The 20,244-nt window shown below is 53.7% G+C and overlaps 1 protein-coding gene across 1 annotated transcript in view; it reads left to right on the top strand.

Annotated features, from left to right (window-relative positions):
* Obscn (obscurin, cytoskeletal calmodulin and titin-interacting RhoGEF) overlaps positions 1-20,244 on the top strand; it is a 150,599-nt gene that overhangs the window by 103,760 nt on the left and 26,595 nt on the right. The window contains 23 exon segments of the mRNA XM_045151723.1: positions 2,348-2,426; positions 2,704-2,822; positions 3,007-3,204; positions 3,736-3,768; positions 3,973-4,071; positions 4,221-4,439; positions 4,936-4,996; positions 5,274-5,344; positions 5,730-5,852; positions 5,988-6,127; positions 6,801-7,001; positions 7,169-7,251; positions 7,725-7,898; positions 8,725-8,881; positions 9,337-9,453; positions 9,548-9,712; positions 9,868-10,026; positions 10,188-10,365; positions 10,933-11,046; positions 12,278-12,445; positions 12,694-12,796; positions 13,029-13,158; positions 13,935-14,046. Of these exon segments, the coding sequence (XP_045007658.1) occupies positions 2,348-2,426; positions 2,704-2,822; positions 3,007-3,204; positions 3,736-3,768; positions 3,973-4,071; positions 4,221-4,439; positions 4,936-4,996; positions 5,274-5,344; positions 5,730-5,852; positions 5,988-6,127; positions 6,801-7,001; positions 7,169-7,251; positions 7,725-7,898; positions 8,725-8,881; positions 9,337-9,453; positions 9,548-9,712; positions 9,868-10,026; positions 10,188-10,365; positions 10,933-11,046; positions 12,278-12,445; positions 12,694-12,796; positions 13,029-13,158; positions 13,935-14,046 (3,003 nt within the window).

The following is a 20,244-nucleotide window of genomic DNA, read 5'->3' as shown; positions in this document are numbered from 1 at the left end:
GTGCATCTGGAGTTCGTTTATAGCTGCTGGAGGCCCTGGTGCACCTGTTATCTCAATCTCTTTCGTAGCAAATAAGCAAACAAACAACAACAAAAGAGGGCTGGAGAGATGGTTTAGTGACTAAGGCACTTGTCTGCGAAGCCTAATGACCCAGGTTCTCAGAATCCATGTAAGCCAGATGCACAAGGTGGCACATGCATCTGGAGTTCACTTGTAGTGGCTAGAGGCCCTCGTGTGCCCATTCTCTCTGTCTGCCTTTATGTCTCTCTCTCAAAAATACATAAGTAATTTTTTTTAAACTTAAAAAAGAAATTAAAAAAACAAGTGATGGGTCTCAGATTTGGTGGATAGGTACATGGAGGTGCTGGGAAGATGGCATGGGAGTTGGGACCTGTATCCCCCCCCCACTGCCCCATGCACACGTGCGTATCTCTTCCATTGGGCTGTTCCCAAGTGGCTTCTTTTATTAATCATACCCAGCAAATGAAGCTCTTCCTGAGTTCGCCCACATTACTAAACAAATTATTAAGATTGAGATGGGCCGGGCGTGGCGGCGCACGCCTTTAATCCCAGCACTCGGGAGGCAAAGGTAGGATCTCTGTGAGTTTGAGGCCACCCTGAGACTACATAGTGAATTCCAGGTCAGCCTGAGCCAGAGTGAGACCCTACCTCGAAAAACAAAAACACACAAACAAAAAAAAGAGATTGAGATGGGTCATGAGAACCCTGATGTTTAGGAGGGATAAGGCATAGCATAGGCTTGTGACTAGGCACTGAAGTGGGGGCATCTTAGCGGCTGAGTCCAGCACCTTGAAAACTTGTTTCTCGTACTTTGTTGCTTGTTTTTCTGGTTGTTTCCGTGAGAAGGTTCCATACTTCAGGCTGTTACAGCAAAGTACAACGAACCTGTGGCTCATCAACATCAGCATTTCACTTCTCCCAGCCCTGGCAGCTGGGGGCCAGACACGAGAGAGCTAACAGGGCAGGGCCTGGGGAGGGCCGCCTCCTGCCTTGCTCCTGGCCTCCTCCTGCATCCCAGATACGCCATGCCATGGGAGTGCACGTACCCGGCTCCCTGAGGGTACAGTCATGTCAGGAGTCTAATCAAAGGTCAACAGATACCTGAAGGGGCAGGAAAACAACCTGTAACATGGAGAGTAATCAGTTAGTCAAGACAATTCAAATGGTAAAACTGGCAGAGGGGGATGTTCAAAAGATACTAGAAATCTCTTTTGTGCGTACAAAAAATTAAGTAAACATATAGAAGGCGAGGACTCCGAACTCCTTTTTTGGGAACACTGATCTCGTTCATGGGGTCTGTATCTCATGATTTAATCACCCCCCCCAAAGGTTCCATCCCTAATGCTATCACTGGGATGTTTTTTAAAATATTTTTATTTGCAAGCGGCGGGGTTGAGAGGAGAATTGGCACGTCAGGGCCTCTAGCCACTGCAAATGAACTCCCGATATTTGCACCACTGTGAATCTGGCTTTACGTGGGTGCTGGGGAATCAAACTCGGATTATTAGGCTTTGCAGGCCAATGCCTTAGGCTCTGAGTCATCCTGCCACCCTGGGAATGTTTTAACATAGAAATTTGTGGGAGACACAAGCATTCAGTCCATAACAGTGGGGGAATCACATCCCTTTATCTTGACTGGTGTAGCAGACAGGTTCACTGAAATGAACTTCCAGACCAGGCACAGTTATGGAGGAAGGGATATTTATTGAAGCTTACAGATCCAGGGAAATTCCATAAATGGCAGAAGAAGCTGGCCTGCCTTCACGTGGGACCAAGCAGAGAGAGAGAAATACAAGCCTAAAAGTCAAAAGCCACAGTACACTTCAGGAACTCCAGCTAGGCACACTTTGCATACATATCTTTAGATTGAAATCTGAAACCCATCACCACACCTTAAGATCCACCCAGTGATACTGCCTCCAGCCAGGTGTCTGCAGTTGCAAACTACAAACAAATAAAAATCTGAATATATGGGGGGCCATCTATTTAAACCACCACAACTGGAAAGCCAAGTCCTCTGCTATTGTTTTAAAAACCAGTATCTATTTAGCCCCTTGGGCTCTTGTAGGATGGAACTGGAAGGTTCCACCAATGTCACTGTAGTTTACGAAGACTCAAATTCATGGGATATTTATAGTTTATTGGGTCAAAGAGGTTTGAAAACATGGGTCCCATCACAGCCGGGGTGGGGGGAGAAGGCACTTCCCAGTGTCAGTGTCTTGCTTCAAGGCTTCCCAGTCAAGGCCTCGGACAGCCAAGGTGGTCCTGGTGCAGGGCATGTGCCTGGACATTAGGCTTTGTTCTCGAGCCACATTTCCTTCCCCAGTGACAAGCACGGACTATGACACTGCAGCAGACGCCACTGAAACCTCATCATACTTCAGTGCCCAGGGATACCTGTCCAGGTAAGGGCTCCCTCAGAGATGGGAAAACCCAGTGGCTGGCCATCCCAAGGGATTCTGGGGAAGGGACCATGCTGGGTACCTGGGTGGAGATTAGGGGTAGGATGAATAAGCCAATTCCCACGGACTTCCACCAGGCTCTGGAAGCTTCTGCTTCTCAGTTCCTCAAATAAGGAACCTCAAAATCTCTCCACATCTGACATTACCCCCTGCGACCCTCCTGCCTTAGAGCCTCTAACTCATCACTTCTTGGCTTCTCCTTGTTCATCCTTCCTGCCAGCCGGGAGCAAGAAGGAACGGAGTCAGATGAGGGGCAGCTGCCCCAGGCGGTGGAGGGGCTGAAAGACCTCCAGGTGGCCCCTGGCACACGGCTGGCCAAATTCCAGCTCAAAGTAAAAGGTGAGGGTCAGGCAGGCATCTGCTCCTCTCTGGGAACAGAAGCCAGAAGCTGCCACCACTGGGAATTCAGGAGAAGTCGGTAGTCAAAAGCACGTCCCACCTGGATTAGGAGGCCGGCATTCTGGACCTTCTTTCTCCCACTGGGAGATGACCGTGGGTCCACTATTTCCCTCTGCGGCCCCAGGCTACCCAGCCCCCAGACTATACTGGTTCAAAGACGGCAAGCCCCTGACCACATCCGACCACATCCGTATGACCGACAAGAAGACCCTGCACACCCTGGAGATCATTTCTGTCACCCGGGAGGACAGCGGCCAGTATGCAGCTTACATCAGCAACGCAGTGGGTGCTGCCTACTCATCTGCTCGGCTCCTGGTCCGAGGTGCGTGGTCTCAGGGACCAAGTAGAGCTGACCTCCGCATACCCTTGTCAGACCTGGCGTCAGGGTGCTGTGGTCATGGCTCCAATGGACTGTGTCAGGTGGGAGAAAGTCAGTCCTGCAGGGAATGGGACCCATGGAAGACTTGAGACCCCTTTGTCCTGAGCACTGAAGGCGGATTTTAAGTCTTGCCATGGGCGGTGTGGCGCTGCCGGTAGCCGCCTCTGCCTCCATAGATGGGGCTTCCCAGCTGCTGTGCGCATGGGCGCCGGTGCAGGGCCAGAGCGAGGTGTCGCGTCCTGGCTTGGAGGATGAGTGTAGGTGGCAGCATGTCACATCATCTGGTTCCTGTGGCCAGTTGGCTCTCTCACACTAAACACTAGCTGAGGTTTCAAGTAAGGGTTTGGGCCATGGCTGCCCTCTGTCCCCCTTCATGGCACATCAGACCTCCGGGACCAGCCCTGCACCATGTGTGGGGCCAGGGTCTAGGGCACCCGTGTGTACGTGATGTCCGATTGTCTCTGTGTCTTTCAGGTCCCAACGAACCAGAAGAGAAGCCAGCATCAGGTGAGATGGTCCCAAATGAGCAAGGGAGGGTAATAGACCAGGTGCGAGACTCTAAGCCTGGGGCTGGCTACAGTGGAGGCACAGGCAGGAGGCTGCCCAGCAGTGAGGCCAGTGGGCATAGACTGCAGAGGTCCCCTTGGGGTTAGGACGGGGGAGGTTGGGGCCATGCCAAGGCATCCCCGTGGGCTGGTGATGTTCTTCCAGATGTGCACGAGCAGCTGGTGCCACCCCGGATCCTGGAGCGGTTTACCTCCAAGAAAGTGAAAAAGGGATCCAGCGTCACATTTTCAGTAAAAGTCGAAGGTGAGGTGGTTCTCAGAAGGGGGTCGGCAGCCGCAGATATTTCCTTGGCTGCCACAGGCTCTGATCCTATTTCTGGTGGCATTGGAGGCATCCAGGCGGGGAGGGTCCTTTCATTGTCCAGGGTGGACTCACCACGTTCCTTCCCCCAGGATACCCAGCCCCTACTGTGCACTGGCTCAAGGAGGAGCCAGAGAAGGGCGTGCTGTGGATCGGCCCCAATACACCAGGCTACACCATGGCCAGCTCTGCCCAGCAGCACAGCCTGGTCCTGCTTGATGTAGGCCGGCAGCACCGAGGCACCTACACGTGTATCGCCACCAATTCGGCCGGCCAGGCCCTTTGCTCTGGCAGCCTGCATATCTCAGGCTGTGAGTAGTGGGGGACGAGGGGGTACAGGTACCTGGGTATGTGAAGGACACAGGAGCTGGCCACTGGGCAGAGTCGAGGACTTCTCAGGGCAGTGTTTCTGAGCTGGGACCCCACCTGGGCCTCCTTTTCTCATCCTTCCACAGTGTCAGGACATCCCAAGAGCAGGTTAGGGCCAATGCGCACAGGGTAGGGGCTGGTGTAGGGCCTCAGAGCCCGAGCGCACGCTACACAGCAATCCCCGGGGATCTCTGCTCCCGGCCTTCCTCAGGCCCTTGCGGGCTGTCACTCTGGGGGCATGCTCACGTTCTCCACCACCATTGGCGTGGCCCCGGGCTGGGAGTGGGACAGTGTAGGCTTGGCACCGTCCCCACCCAGGGCTGAGGGGATAGTCGGTCCAGGTTTCCAGGGCAGTGTCCTGGGTAGGTGTGGACCCAGAATGAGAAAGTTCGGGGTCCAGGAGGAGCTCATGCTAATGGCCACCGGCTCTCCTGACAGTGCCGAAGGAGGAGGAGCAGGAGAGAGTGAAGGAGGTCCTCATTTCCACCTTCCTGCAGGGGTGAGTGCACTCTGGCTGCCGCATAGCCACCAGCCAGGGTAGGAACTGGGCACAGCCAGCTGCTGCTGAGAAGCAACTTCTCCTGCAGGGCAGACCAAGCCCTGTTCCCGCTCTATTCCTCAGTGTCCACAGTGCAGAATGAGGGTTTCCCAGGACTCCTCTGGGATGATGTGCTGACCCATTGCCCCCAGACTCTTTTTCTGTCAGGGACTCGAGGGGGGAGGGTGGTGGGTGTGGGGCCCATCCTCGGCCTCTCAGGACACCCTGCCCCTCACAGGACAACCCAAGGTGTCTCAGCCCAGGTGTCAGAATCTGCGAGTTTTGTTGACCTTGCCGGACAGAGGAAAGGTACTGTCCCCTGATTTACCGAATCAGGGTTACCTAATCACCAGAATGATCTTGGATTGTCCACCATCTCTTGGGTGCCCTGCTGAGCATTAGCTGTGTCTGTGCTCTGCGTTGGTCACCCACTGTCCCCTTTGTCCTGACCTCTTGCTGTCAGTCCCTCTTGTTACCAGTCCCATTGGCCACTCCATGGCTCAGACCCTGTTGAGCTAGTGTGACTTCTGGCCAGCCCCTGCCCTGTTGATGACTGGTCTCCCTTCTGGACCTCAGCACTGACTGGGGAGGCCTGGTCTCTCTTGCTCGCTTAGCAGTCCCCAGAGCCAAGGATGGGCCTGCAATATAGCGCATGCTCGAAAATAGTGCCTGAGGGGTGTATTGGCTCCCACAGGGGAGTCCATGGTGGCCGAGGAGGCCCGCAGCCACCTGTCCCTCTCTGAGGTGGGCACAGAAGAATTCCTGGAGAAGCTCACCTCCCAGATCACTGAGATGGTGTCAGCCAAGATCACACAGAGTGAGGACCCATCCCAAGGGGTGGTGGTGGCAGTGTCCTCAAGCCGGGGGCTGGGGCTGGGTCTTCCCCTCACGACTCTAAAAACTGGCTGGGTAGGAGGCAGTTGGGGCCCTCATGACCTTTGTACCCACCTAGCCAAGCTCCAGGTGCCTGGAGGTGACAGTGATGAAGAGACCAAGACACCATCTGCTTCTCCACGCCATGGCCGGTCACGCCCTTCTTCCAGTGTCCAAGAGTCCTCATCAGAGTCTGAGGATGGAGACTCTCGCGGTGAGGTGGGTACACCAGGACCCCCAGGAAACAGAGTCGGGAGAGATTCTGACCCTCCCAGAGAGAAGGCACAGGGATGAGAGAGGTGCAGAGGCAGGATCCCTGGGGGCTCTTGTGACCCTTAGCTGTCAGAAGATGGGGCTTCAGGCTCAAGGGCAGCAGGGTTCACACTCTGTTCCCAAGACATGCAGGAGGCAGGGACTGGTAAGACCCAGGCGCTCTCCTCAGGGTCCCTACAAAGACGTGCTTCCTGCTGAGTCTCTTCTCCTTCTCTCCTTCCCTCCCCCTTTGCCTGTTTAGGACCCACGGTGGCAAGTGGGTGGGCTATTAGGAGATGTGAGTAGGTAGTGAGTATAGGCATCCCCTGTTGTGAACCCCAGTGGGGGATATGTAGTGATTTCTCAGTGGACAGGGCAGTGTGCCCACGTTCCTGACATTTGTGTGGGTGTGGGCACTTGTGTTTGCGCTAAGTGACGCCAAGACACCTGTCTCACAGTCTGGGGCTTGGCAAGCCTGTCTGGTGCCATCTTAGGTCCCCTGGCTCAGCTTTTCCTCTCTTCTGTGATTTTGGGGGGCCACTGGGAATTTGAGAGACTCCTCCCTTTTCCCATCTCCCGTGGCTGCTAAGGACCTTAGCAGGCCTGGATGACAACTCTTCTCCACCTAACTCCTGGTTAGATCTTTGACATCTACGTGGTCACAGCTGACTACCTGCCCCTGGGGGCCGAGCCAGAGGCCATCACGCTGCGAGAAGGCCAGTATGTGGAGGTCCTGGACTCAGCCCACCCCCTTCGCTGGCTTGTGCGCACCAAGCCCACCAAATCCAGCCCCTCCAGGCAGGGCTGGGTGTCACCTGCCTACCTGGATAAGAGGCTGAAGGTACAGGGTGCTGGGGCTGAGGGGAGGTGCCACTTCAGGGTCTTGGAGAGCTTGGTCACTGGTCTAGGGGACCCTGGCGTTGTTGTCCCCATTTAGGGGACACGATCCTGATCATAGGGCAGGACCAAAGCCTAGACCCTCTCTGATGGGTCCCTGTTTCTCACCAGCTGTCACCTGAGTGGGGGCCCACTGAGGCCTCAGAGTTTCCCGGGGAGACCATGTCTGAGGATGAGTACAGGATGAAGCTAAGGTGGGTGTCTGGCGGAGCTTCTGCCTGCGGGCTTGTTGCTTACAGAAACCTGCTCCCCACTCTCTGCCTGGGTTGATTGGGGTTCCAGCCTGCTGCTACTATAGAAGCTTGTGAGTGCTGATTCTACATCAGAGATCAGAGCAGCCCCAATTTGACGCCGGTTCCCACAATAGCTGCCCCTCCCCACGGGCCTGGTGCTGGCAGGACCCATACCAGTGACTTCTCCATGGAGGGGGCAGTCTGGTGGAAGAGTGGGCCCTTCTCTCTCTCTGTTTTCTCTCTCCCTTCCTGAAAGTCTATGGCAGGCTGCTGCAGGTAGCAAAACGTGCCCAGATTTAGCAGCTGAGGGGATAGGGGTCCTTGGGGGAGCAAACCATCCTGCAGTGATGCTGTTCCCAGGCCCCTGCAGGAGGCAGAAGCCAGGGGCCAGTGGAGCTCCTGGGTGCCCCCCTCATGGCTGCCCCTCCCGCCAGCTCCGTCATCCAGGAGCTGCTGAGCTCGGAGCAGGCCTTCGTGGGTGAGCTGCAGTTCCTGGAGAGACACCACATGCAGCACCTGGAGCGCTGCCCCCGTGTGCCCCCGGCTGTGGCCAGCCAGAAGACGGCCATCTTCCGTAACGTGCAGGACATCAGCCACTTCCACAGCAGGTGGGTGGGTGAGGCTGCACGCACGCCTGAAGGCAGGTGTGCTCCCCTGCTGCGGCTGCAGGCGAGGCTTCGCAGAGGATGGGAAGGAACCAAGGAGACACAGAACCTGTGCTGACCTGCTTTATTGTTACACCCCGCCCCGTGCTTCGCAGCTCTGCACGAGGCAGCTCCCCTCCTTACCTAGAACACAGACCTGTGCACCCGGCTCATGCAGGGAAGATCCTGTGGTGTTATTCCTGCTTCTGATTAGCATGTTCACAGTCTGTAGGCATGTATGTCTTCACACGTAGGCATATGTGTGCATATAGGCATATGTGCGTAAATGTATAGCTGCCCACAATACATGCACAACTCTATACCCATAAATTTACATGGCCACACATAGCATGTAACACCCTGTGCATGTGTACACATGTATAGCATGCATGCCAACATGTGTGTTCACATGTATATAGGCTGCCATACATATGTGCTGTCATAAAAGGCATGTAGGTGTACCTGGCCATACCACATGCACATCACACGTGCATGCATGCATACATACAATGTACATGTGTTCCTATCTGTGTATACTTGTGCATGCATAGTAGCTGACGTGTTCATGCACCCGCACATGGATGCACATGCACACACAGTACATGTCTGCACTTATGCATGGGTAGACGGACACATAGCCATGGGCTTCTTGCTTGCCCACACACAGCTCAGCGCATTCACTCTCTCAGAGCTCAGCCCAGAGCAGGAGCTGGCCTCTCTTCCCAAAGGCAAAGATCTGGCTAGGGCCAGTCTGTGGCGGGAGGTCCTGACCCTGTCCCCTCTGTGGCAGCTTCTTGAAGGAATTGCAGTCCTGTGACACGGATGACGATGTGGCCATGTGCTTCATCAAGAACCAGGAAGCCTTTGAGAAATACCTCGAGTTCCTCGTGGGCCGTGTGCAAGCAGAGTCGGTGGTTGTCAGCACCCCCGTCCAGGAGTTCTACAAGGTGGCCCACCCTACCTGCTCCTAGGTGTCAGCGCCTGCCCAATTGTCTTCTTGGCTGTAGCCTTGCCAGCCTGCCCCAGCACCCCAAGTTTGTCTTTCCTGACCCACAGTACTGCCTGCCCACAGGCTGCCCAGGCTCCAGCTTAGGGGGACGTGCAACCAGAGACCCGTAGTTTTATGCTTCTCAGTTGCCACTTCCGCTGTTCAAGCCTCATGTCACCACCTATCAGGCAGTGAGCCCAGCCATTGCCTGGAGTGCAGGACTGTGTGTGAGGACACCTCTTGGATCACCCTCGGGCTCTCAGGGGACACAGCCATGTCTGGGTGGGGTGACGTGACAGGGTACAGGGCTGCTTGTGTGACACCTGGGGCTTCTCCTCTAGCTCAGGATAACTCTAGTGCCTGAGGGACTGTGTATGCATTCCTGCATGAAACCTGCCATTGTGGTTCCCACAGAAATACACAGAAGAGACACTGTCAGCCAGGGACCCCTCGCGGCCACCCCCACCACCCCTTCAGCACTACCTGGAGCAGCCAGTGGAGCGGATCCAGAAGTACCAGACCCTGCTGAAGGTGGGCCTGCCCCAGCCTGAACGCCAGGCTGCTCCTGTGCGAGAGGGGTCTAGCCTCAAGCAATATGGGCCCTGACCCTTGGTCCCCTCCCCAGGAGCTGATCCGTAACAAGGCCCGAAATGGACAGAACTGCACGCTGCTAGAACAGGCCTATGCAGTGGTGTCTGCCTTGCCCCAGCGCGCCGAAAACAAGCTGCACGTGTCCCTCATGGAGAACTATCCAGGCACCTTGGAGGCCCTGGGAGAGCCCATCCGCCAGGTCTAGCTTGGGGGGGTGGGCCGCTGGGGGTCTGTGTCAAGCTGGTTGAGGTGGGGGCACACACATAGGTGCTTGACTTTGGTGGGGTGCTTTGTATGTGGGTGACTGAGGCCTGCAACCATAGGTTGCCAACTGCAGCCTACTCAAACCTCCAGGGCCACTTCATCGTGTGGGAGGGGGCACCAGGGGCCCGAATGCCCTGGAAAGGCCACAACCGCCACGTCTTCCTCTTCCGCAACCACCTAGTGATCTGTAAGCCTCGGCGAGACTCTCGCACCGATGCCTTCAGCTATGTGTTCCGGAACATGATGAAGGTCTGTGGGTACAGGGGCTTTTGCAGGGTGGGTGAGCAGGTGACTGCAGGCCAGTCCTGTGGCCACCATACCGAGGTGGCCTGGGCGTGGTCCTCTCAGGTTCCACATCGCCTGGAGGTAGTCAGCCGTTGTCTTTCCTGCTGACACCCTCCCTCCCACAGCTGAGCAGCATCGACCTGAATGACCAGGTCGAGGGGGACGACCGTGCCTTCGAGGTGTGGCATGAGCGGGAGGACTCGGTGCGGAAGTATCTGCTGCAGGCTCGAACCGTCATCATCAAAAACTCGTGGGTGAAGGAGATCTGCAGCATTCAGCAGCGCCTGGCCCTGCCTGTGTGGCGTGAGTGAGCCACGTCTCTGCGGGCCCTGAGGCAGGACGGGCACTTCCGCCCTTCACCCTAGTTATCTGACTTGACTACACCAGGCTTTTGGTCTCCTGCACCTCAGGTGCTCAGGCTGCCCTAGCCCAGACCCTGCCCACAGGTTGTGAGGGGGTGGGCTGCCCTCCAGGGCAGAGGGCGCCACTTTCCCCTTGGTCACCTGTGTGTGGTGTACAGTGACTGGGACCTCACAGAACAGAGTGTTGGGTTGGCTAGAGAACGTTTGGGGACATGGTGGGATGACCCGACCCTACACAGTGGGCCCTAAGCCCAGCACATCCATCTAGATCCTGTAGGAGTGGAGGATCTTGCCTCCCTGATCTGCTTCCCCATTCAGAGCAGAATTTTCTTCCCCACTCCTCCCCGCCCCAGTGCCTCACTCACCCTCATTTCTGAGTTGGGACCTAGGATGGTAGTGGCCACACCTTTGAACATGGTGTGTTGATATTAGGCAGGGTGACCTGCCAGTGTGTGCTCTTGACATGCCACCCACACAGCCCTGAAGCCGCCTTTGTGTGTACCTTCAGATGCCCCGGATTTTGAAGAGGAACTGGCTGATTGCACAGCTGAGCTAGGAGAAACAGTCAAGCTGGCATGCCGTGTGACTGGCACACCTAAGCCCGTTGTCAGCTGGTACAAAGGTACAGCTCAGGAGCCAGGGGTTCCCATCTTCATTGTCAAGGAATAGCCCCTAGGAAGGGTGAGGTCTGGTTAGTAGGTCCTGAGGCCTGAGGGGCAGGAGACAGGCCAAGTCTGCTCAGAGGGTTGACACTGTAGGACAGGGGACAGGTAATGAACAAACTTAGGATATAAAGTCAGATAATGGCATGGCTACTCAAGGAAGTAAGCAGGGCAAAAGGCTGTGACAGAAGTCAAGATAGACCTTTGAGGTGACGGGTCTGAAGAGCTCTTGAGTGGGTGAGAGTCGGCCATGAATGCCTGGATGACCAACAGTGGTGACGTTGAGGTGCAGCCCTGGTGTTGGACAACACACTCCGCCTCACAAGCAAGTGGCGCTGGGGGATGGAGGGGACACAGACAGCAGTGGGACTGGGGAGGTGGGGTACACATACTCTGCCTGACTGTGATGGGAGCCACAGAGGTCATTACCTCCAGCCACTCTTGCCTCTGACTTCAACTGTGAGTTTGAGTTAGGACCCCCATTTCTGACATCAACTGCAGGTGGAGAGGTCCCCCAAATTATTCACATTACTAATACCACCTTCAGATCCAAGGGTCTCCAAGAGCACCCTCATTTATGATATCAGGTTCAGGGATCTCTAACAGAAACCCTCATTTCTGATACCAGCCCTAAGTTCAGGGGTTCACAAGAGCCACTCATGGTTAGTCATTCATTCTAAGGACTCACTGAGTTTAGCAAAGCTGTTACGTCAGGGCTGTGACTTACTGAGGCAAGAAGAGCCAGACCGAAGTCAGCTGAGGAAAGAGAAAGGAACACCTTGGCAGTGTCCAGGTGTCACCACGTGTAAGCTTTTAGTTGCCCCTCCCAGTGGAGTCATTTGGCCAGCACTCTTGTCGCTGAGACATGGCCCATGTAAGAGAGGTCCCTAGGGAGTGGCAGAGTCACTGGGGAGGTGAAATGACCAAGGAGCCATCTACACATAAGGGATGTCATTTAGAGTTCAGGTCTCTGCCAGCCCCCATTTCTAGAAGGTGTCCAAGTTGGACAGAGAAAACTAGAGGCAGAGACAGAAGTCTGGGTTAACCTGGTGTGGAGAGATATTCAGAGATGAAGAGACTGAAGGAGAAACAAAAACAAAGACGCCGAGACAGGTTGCACCGAGCTCCTTTGAGCCCAAGGGTCAGCATCCAGGACCCCTACCCCGTGGCAACCTCATCCCTGCTTTCCAGATGGGAAGCCAGTGGAGGTAGACCCTCACCACATCCTCATTGAAGACCCCGATGGCTCGTGCGCCCTCATCTTGGACAACCTGACTGGCGTGGACTCTGGCCAGTATATGTGCTTCGCAGCCAGCGCTGCCGGCAATGCCAGCACCCTGGGGAAGATTCTGGTGCAAGGTGAGCCAAGAGGATTGTCAGTCCACGGCTCGGTCTCTGTCTGGGGGACAGACTGCAGTTGAGCTGGTGGGTGTGGGCTGAGCGTAAGAGCAGAGTGGGCAGGGTGGTGGTGCCGGCTGGCTTCCCAGATGCGCTAGGAGAGGCGCTGGGATGAGACGCGTGCAGCACCTGCCCCCTGCCCCCCTCTGCAACCACGAGCGCCTCTCTCTCCTGTCGCTGTATGTCTCTGCCTCTCCCCTACCTCCTAGTGCCCCCACGGTTTGTGAACAAGGTCCGGGCCACACCCTTCGTGGAGGGAGAAGACGCACAGATCACCTGCACCGTGGAAGGAGCCCCATATCCCCAGATCAGGTGGGGCCCTGGCTGCAGAGAATGGGGTGGTGGCCCCGTGTGTAGAAGGCTAGGCAGCACGCTCCCTGGGCAAGGGGATGCTGGGTTGCTGGGTATGGCCAGTGGACAGTGGAAAATGGGCATCGTGGGGATTGAACCTCCTGCTGGACTCAGGGCCCTCCTGAGCACACTGCAGGTGAGGGTGACACCAGCAAGGCTCTCTGGTTCATGGACTTTCCCTGGCCGGTTCCAGGTGGTACAAGGATGGCACCCCACTGACCCCTGGCAGCAAGTACGGCATGCTGAGTGAGGCCCGCAGTGGTATGCTGGTGCTGGTGGTCCGGGCAGCCAGCAAGGAGGACCTAGGGTACTATGAGTGTGAGGTGAGGTGTGCGGGTGAGGGCCACTAGCCATCCTCTGAGCCCCTCTCAGCCATTGTCCAGGTGTGGGTCTCTAATCAGAACAGAGGACACCAGGCTTCTGCCACTTACCATCCTCAGCCACCTGCCCTCTGCCCTGTGACTTCTCCTTCCACATCAGGCTGGGCCCCATTAACCTGGTTCCCTTGGCACAGTCCCCACAGTTTCAGGAAGACGCTTGCCTTGGGAACTGGTACTGATCTCGGTTGTTACTTGCTGAGGTGATAGCGTAACACTCCTTGTGTGGCATTCCATGGTGGGGATTCAGCCCTGCCCCCATGGAGCTGTCCTCTGTCCCCGTGGTCCAGGGCTGGTCCACTGTCCTTGGGAGGGAGCAGTCTGAGTCCTATAACCTGGAAGCGGGACACCTCTATGTGGCTTTAGCTATGACCCTGGAGAGCCTGCCTACCAAGCTCTAGGAAGCAAGGGGACCTCAGTTAGCTCTGGATTTCTGGTATTGATGCTGAGGGTCACAGGAGCTGCTATGCAGTGAACTCCCATATTAGGTGCTCACCCCTTCTACCCCTCCTCCCCTGGCTCAGCAGCCAAACCCTAGCCCGAGAGGACTCAGGACATCCCCTCACTGAGCCTTGTGGGCTGATCTGGGAGCTCTTTCCTCTATGGGAGACGGGGTGTACACAGCCAGGGCAGGGACCCCATGCTAGATCATCAATCAGGGTAGCCCTAGAGAGAGGCCCCAGGTCGTGGGTTCCCAGTGACCTCTGCCGTCTTCATTACAGTTGGTGAACCGCCTGGGCTCAGCGCGAGGTGGGGGAGAGCTGTACATGCAGAGCCCTGCGCTGCGCCCCCGGGACCAGCCCCGCAGGGAGCAGCTTATGGCTGCGGTGGAAGGTAGGTCCCACACATCTGTGCTTCTCGCTCACGTCTTGAGCCCCAGGATGGACCCTCCGCTCTCTACTGACCTGGGCAGAGTGCGGTGGAGGTAAAACTTCCACCCAGGGGGTGTTTTCTGGGGGTGGAGGCAGGGCTGGCATCTCAGGATGGGAAAGGCTCAAAGCTGGAAGCTGAAGAGGCCGAGGAGGGCGACCAGAATAGGTGGCTGGGTGGCGGAATAGTGACTTCAGCACCTGCGGGAGCCAGCAGAGGGCAGGCCACGAACCAGAGAGGTCTGAGCCTGCAATCCTGCCTGTAGTCTGTACAGGAAAGCCATACCTGGAGGCTTGGATGACCTGGCTAGCAGTGGTCAGTGAGGCTTTGTGCCGGTGGCAGCAGGAGTAGGAGAGGGAGAAGGGCCCACAGTGAACGCAGAGGTGAAACTGCTGGGAGCAGGAGCAGGCAGCTGGACCGGCCTGCTCATAGGGAGGGACTGGCCCGGAAGAAGACACAGCTCTGAAGGGTCTCATCCACCAGGCCTTGGGCCACTTCCCGGGCCCTGGGGAGGAAGGCAGGGAAGCAGGCTGTAAAGTAGACCTGACAGAAGGTGAAGGGGTTGCTGTGGTATTTTTTTTTCCCTGGAGATATGAACAAACACCTACTCAGCTCAGATACAGCACTAACAGACCAAAGACAAGTCTGGCTTAGTGAACCAGTGATTGTATTTGGGTTACTTAAAAGGAGTATGGGTCAGGAGTTACTCAGAGACCATGGGTGACTCCAAGGTATTGGCATCCCCAAAAAGCCAACCCCAGCTTGCAGTAGCAGACTCTCCTTTCCCCAGCAACTTTTGTCGTCTGTATAACCTTGGGGAAGGGGCTGACTTATGAGCTTTGAAAGTTGCATTTACTTTCCACGTCTTTATGAGTGTCCTGTGGGATAAAATGTTTCAACTAGGTGGAAATAGCTACACAACTCTCGCCTCTTCCCCTGGCTCTTCTATTTCTGCCCCTTCTTTCATGATGTACCCTGAGCTTTGGAGGGTATGTGTTGCAGTCAGGTTCATATTGCTGGCAGAAATCACCTAAAAAAGAGCAGCTTGTGGGGGGATAAAAGGGATTTATTTTGACTTATAAACTCTAGGGGAAGCTCCATGATGGCAGGGGAAATTGATGGCATGAGAAGAAGGTGGACATCACCCCCTGGCCCACATAAGGTGGACAATAGCAACAGGAGAGTGTGCCAAACACTGGCAAGGAGAAACTGGCTGTAATACCCATAAGCCTGCCCCCAAGAATACACTGCCTCGAGGAGGCGTTAATCCCCAGATTTCTATCAGCTGGGAGCCTAGCATTCTGAACGCCTTAAGTTTGTGGGGGACACCTGAATCAAACCACCACATTCCACCCCTGGCCCCCATAAACTGATAATCATCCATGATATAAAATGCAATGCATTCAGTATGACTTTAAGAGTCCCCATAGTTTTTATCAATCCTAATGATGTTCAGACATCCCCATAATCCAAAGTCTTTTAACTGAGCCATAATACCAACCCCCCAAAACCATAATGGCACACAATACACATTCACACTGCAAAAGATGGCATTGGGCATAGCAAAGAAATATTTAACCAATACAAGATTAAAACAGGGCAAACATCAAACTCTGTAGCTTCAAGTCCAACAACTCTAGTCAATGACAAATCTCCAAGTCCAATAAGTCTAACCATCAATAAGTCTCTGGAGTTCCATTTCTGCCCCTGAAGCTAAGCTGCTCACTAAGCTGCTCACAGTCCTGGAAAACTTCTTCCAGGGCCAGCAGCTTTCCTTACTAGCCATCTCGTGGTCCTGGCATCTCCATTGGGTCTCCATTGCAACCCACAGTTCATCCTCACAATGCCATCAGGTTTCCATGTAGGCAAACCTGCTTCACACTGTCCATGGCCATTTCCTAGACATAATACCATGTTGAAAATTCAATGATTCTCTCTTTCCTACATTTATTACACTCTATAATACCAGATAGGCTGCCAATTTGTTAATCCATGGGGGAATAAAGCAGACTTTGAAGAACAAGACACTCCTTGAGCACTCAGTCCCCTTCAAAAGAGTCTACATTCTTCCTGTTGCCCCAGTGCAGGTCAGCTGGCCCACTCTCAGTGGTTGTAATATCTCAAACAATTGCAGGTGAACAGGCAGGAGTTTAGGCCCAAAGATTTCATTTTTTCTGTGCCATATCCCTCTGCTCACACAAGTCCATTTTTATGCAATGCAACCCTGCACAACTTCTCAGGACATGGCCATAACAGCAAGCCTCTCACACAAACTGATTCTAGCCCAGTCCAAGCAAAGCTATTTCTCACTGTCATAAGCCAAACCTCACACTCCATAGTTCTTACTGCATTCAGGTCTTTCAACTCTGACAAGAATAGTCCATCAAGCTGTACTTACAGCACTGCAAGGCTTCTCTTAGGCCAAGCCCTTCCACATTCCTCTTGAAAACCATCTTCAAAAGACCAAAGCCACGTAGTCAGGTGTCTAGCAGAAATCCCACTCCTCTGATACCAACATTACTGTTGCAGTTAGGTTCACATTGCTGGCAGAAATCACCCAACAAAAAAAAAAAAAAAGGGATTTACTTTGCCTAACAGACTCTAGGAGAAGCTTCATGATGGCAGGGGAAAATGATGGCATGAGCAGAGGGTGGACATCACCTCCTAGCCAACATAAGGTAGACAATAGCAACAGGAGAGTGTGCCAAACACTAGCAAGCAGAAACTGGCAATAAAATCCATAAGCCTGCCCCAACAATCCACCACCTCAAGGAGACTTTAATTCCCAAATCTCCATCAGCTTGGAACCTAGCATTCAGAACACCTAAGTTTATGGGGGACATCTGAATCAAACCACCACAGTACGATACAGTTACTTGATTATTTTCCTCCAACTGTGGCTGAGTATTGGGCCACTGTGTCACTGAGTCACTGAGTCTCAGGAGTTTGACTGGTTGGGAGTATGTTCAGTACCCTCCCATTACAAATAATAACAATAATTTCTCTCCATGGCTGACTGAGGCTGACAGTAGCAGTAACCTATGGGCTTAAATGCAAATCTTGAGAAGGCAATTTTTGCAGACACAACACATTCAGCAAGCAAAATGGTTAACGGTTGCCTCTTCACTGGGAACTATGACTTCTCCAGCCAGTCTCTTTTTTTTTATTAGATATATACACAGTATGTAGACAGCCATGTTTGGTACCATAGTTAGACTCCTCCCCATCCTCCCCCCGGCACAGGGACCCTCCTTGTTGGGTAATGTGGGTCAAGCAGCTTACAGTGCCACCTATGAATTCCTTCCTGGAAAGCAGGCCTTAAATCCAGCTGGAAAGCAGTTGGTTCCACCTATGACAGTTGTGCTACTATTGCACCAGAGCACATGGTACCTGACATGTTAGCACCATGTTAGTATGCAGGGTTCACAGCTGAGCAGAACTGTGGGTGACAACTCTCTCCCAGCAGGCACTAGGAAAGCCAGCCAGCAGGGAGAGAGCGTCCAGTTCAGCCCCAGCCTGATTTGTCCCTGTCCTGCAGCCAAAGCATATGGCGTCTTTGGCATTAGGGACTCACCAGCTAGTTCTGGCATGTGGCCAGCAGCAGTGACAATAGCCTTTAGGGTTTGTGGGACATTGGGGGCCTATCTAGCCAATGAGTCATGGGGGGGGGTGGCCATCGCATCCTTGGCGTTAGAACTTTTATTCAACAACCCATAGGTTTGGGGAGTGACTTTGCCCACCCACACAGGGCGCCTTCATTTACTCTCTGTGATTGTTGTCTTGTTTGTTCGTCTTGATGCTTTTGCAAATCTGTAAGACACTCAAGGGTTAGCATTATGTAGTGAAACCTTTTTTTATAAAGGATGGGCAAGATCACTGAAGAACCATCGTCCTCCATTCCGAGTTTCCGTTTGTCTTGGGTGGCTGAGGTGATGCTAAAAAAGAAACATTAGCAGAGCCCAGTAAAATATGAAAAGATCTGATCACGTCTGTCCGTTGTTTCATCCAACAAGAAATGTTGGTGCAGTGGTAAGGGTGGGAGGCACTACCTCATCTAGCCCTCTATGAAACATGGGCCTCCTCATCCTGAGCTACTGCTGTTGCCACAGGACTACTGCACACCCTGCCCTGATGGTCTCAGTGTGGCTAGTCAACCAGCTCAGGACCAAAGTTCTCACTCTAGCCTCGTGCGCCTTCTTCTGGAGGTGGCTCCTCAGTTCTGAGAAGCTCTGCACCAGCACTGGGGCCCTTGTCTTTTTATATCAGCCACGTCTGGCTGCTGATGGGGCCCCAGGCTGGTAGAACAATGTCTGCCCCAACTATACTTTACACTAAATATCCCCTACCCCTAGGACAAGCTGAATATTTTTTTTTCTTTTTTCTTTTTTTTTTTTTTTAATTTGAGAGCGACAGACACAGAGAGAAAGACAGATAGAGGGAGAGAGAGAGAATGGGCGCGCCAGGGCTTCCAGCCTCTGCAAACGAACTCCAGACGCGTGCGCCCCCTTGTGCATCTGGCTAACGTGGGACCTGGGGAACCGAGCCTCGAACCGGGGTCCTTAGGCTTCACAGGCAAGCGCTTAACCACTAAGCCATCTCACCAGCCCAAGCTTAATATTTTTATCCCCCGTGAACTGTTGCTCTGGCTCTAAAGCCTTCCTGAAGCTCATAAGCATAGCATCTAGCTTTCTGTTAGGTTTTTTCCTCCCTCAGAACTGTGGCCACATTTGTCTTTGAGAGACCTCTTTGTCCACTTTGCCCTTCTCTCTTCCCCTCGTGACTGCTTTTGCACTTCACAAGCCTGACTTACATGCCAGGTCAAGCCATGTGTATCTGTCACAGCTTCTTCTACACCATAAAGTGAATCAGCACAGCCACTAAAGCCCCAAGGTCCCTGCTGAATCCAGCTTCTGAAATCCCTGGTGGTCCTGTTTGTCCCAGTGAACTGGGCATCAAGTATCACCTTCCATGCCCAGTTCCCTCAAGAATGCCAGCTCTCTCTCTGAGATTGTCATCTAGTTCCCGGCAGTGCTCCTGTGAGCCAGTTCATCGGGGCCTGATTTTCCTTATGCTGTCTTAGATTCTGCAGCCTTGGTCTCCAGGAGGGATGTGTGCTTATTTCACTGGGTTTTTCTGCTCTCATGACCTCCCATCTGCCCACAGCCTCAAGAGCCAGCTGTGACAGACCTTTTTTTTTTTTAAATTTTTTTATTGTTCATTTTTATTTATTTGAGAGCAACAGACAGACAGAGAAAGAGGCAGGTAGAGAGAGAGAGAGAATGGGCGCGCCAGGGCTTCCAGCCACTGCAAACCAACTCCAGATGCATGCGCCCCTTGTGCATCTGGCTAACGTGGGTCCTGGGGAACCGAACCTTGAACCGGGGTCCTTAGGCTTCACAGGCAAGCGCTTAACCGCTAAGCCATCTCTCCAGCCCCAGACCTTTTTTTTAAAAAAAAAAAAAAAAAAAAGACTACCAATTGTAGCAGTTCAGATGCTGAGAATTCCATGATTCTTATAGTTTATTTTCGTTAATATGTAATTTATTTATTGATTTGACAGAGAGAAAAAGGGAGGGAGGAGGGGGAGAGAGAAGATAAGGAATGGGTGTGCCAGGCCCTCATGGTTTCTTGTACTGGACCATTCTTAAGACCCTTGGCTATGCGTTGGAATCATGGGGTTCCCCTTCCTCTGTGTTAAAGGTCAGACTTGAGGGGTATCTTCTATCACTTCTCCCTCATTTCCTCCTCGTCACTGACAGTCTTCCCATTTTTGGTCAAGTTTCACATGTTTGGGTCCCAGGAAGAGCAGAGGTCTAATTGACACTCTTCCCTTTAACCACTAAGCCATCTCTGCAGCCCCTTTCGCCTCTGCCCTGCCCTTGCGCCCTGCCAGCTGTGAGAGAAAGCATGCCAACACCTCTACCCCAGCCCCATCTTTCCCCACTTTTCTGCGGCATCAGAGACTAACACCGAGATAGCATGGAAATGTTTGTTCCCATTGTGACTCCTCCCTGTGCAAGCAAGTTCTTTCTGGGAAGACAACCGAGTCTCAGTTTCATGTCATATTTTTCACAAAAGAAATCTTGCCCCCGATGCCACAGCCTGCTGCTGACCATCCTGTCGCACACACGCTACGTTCAGAGACTGCAAACGGTTTTTAGT

Source organism: Jaculus jaculus, chromosome 6 (assembly GCF_020740685.1).
Source record: "Jaculus jaculus isolate mJacJac1 chromosome 6, mJacJac1.mat.Y.cur, whole genome shotgun sequence".
In the NCBI taxonomy this organism is placed as follows: domain Eukaryota; kingdom Metazoa; phylum Chordata; class Mammalia; order Rodentia; family Dipodidae; genus Jaculus; species Jaculus jaculus.
The sequence above is the reverse complement of the archived record's forward strand: the minus strand, read 5'-3'. Positions and strand labels throughout refer to the sequence as shown.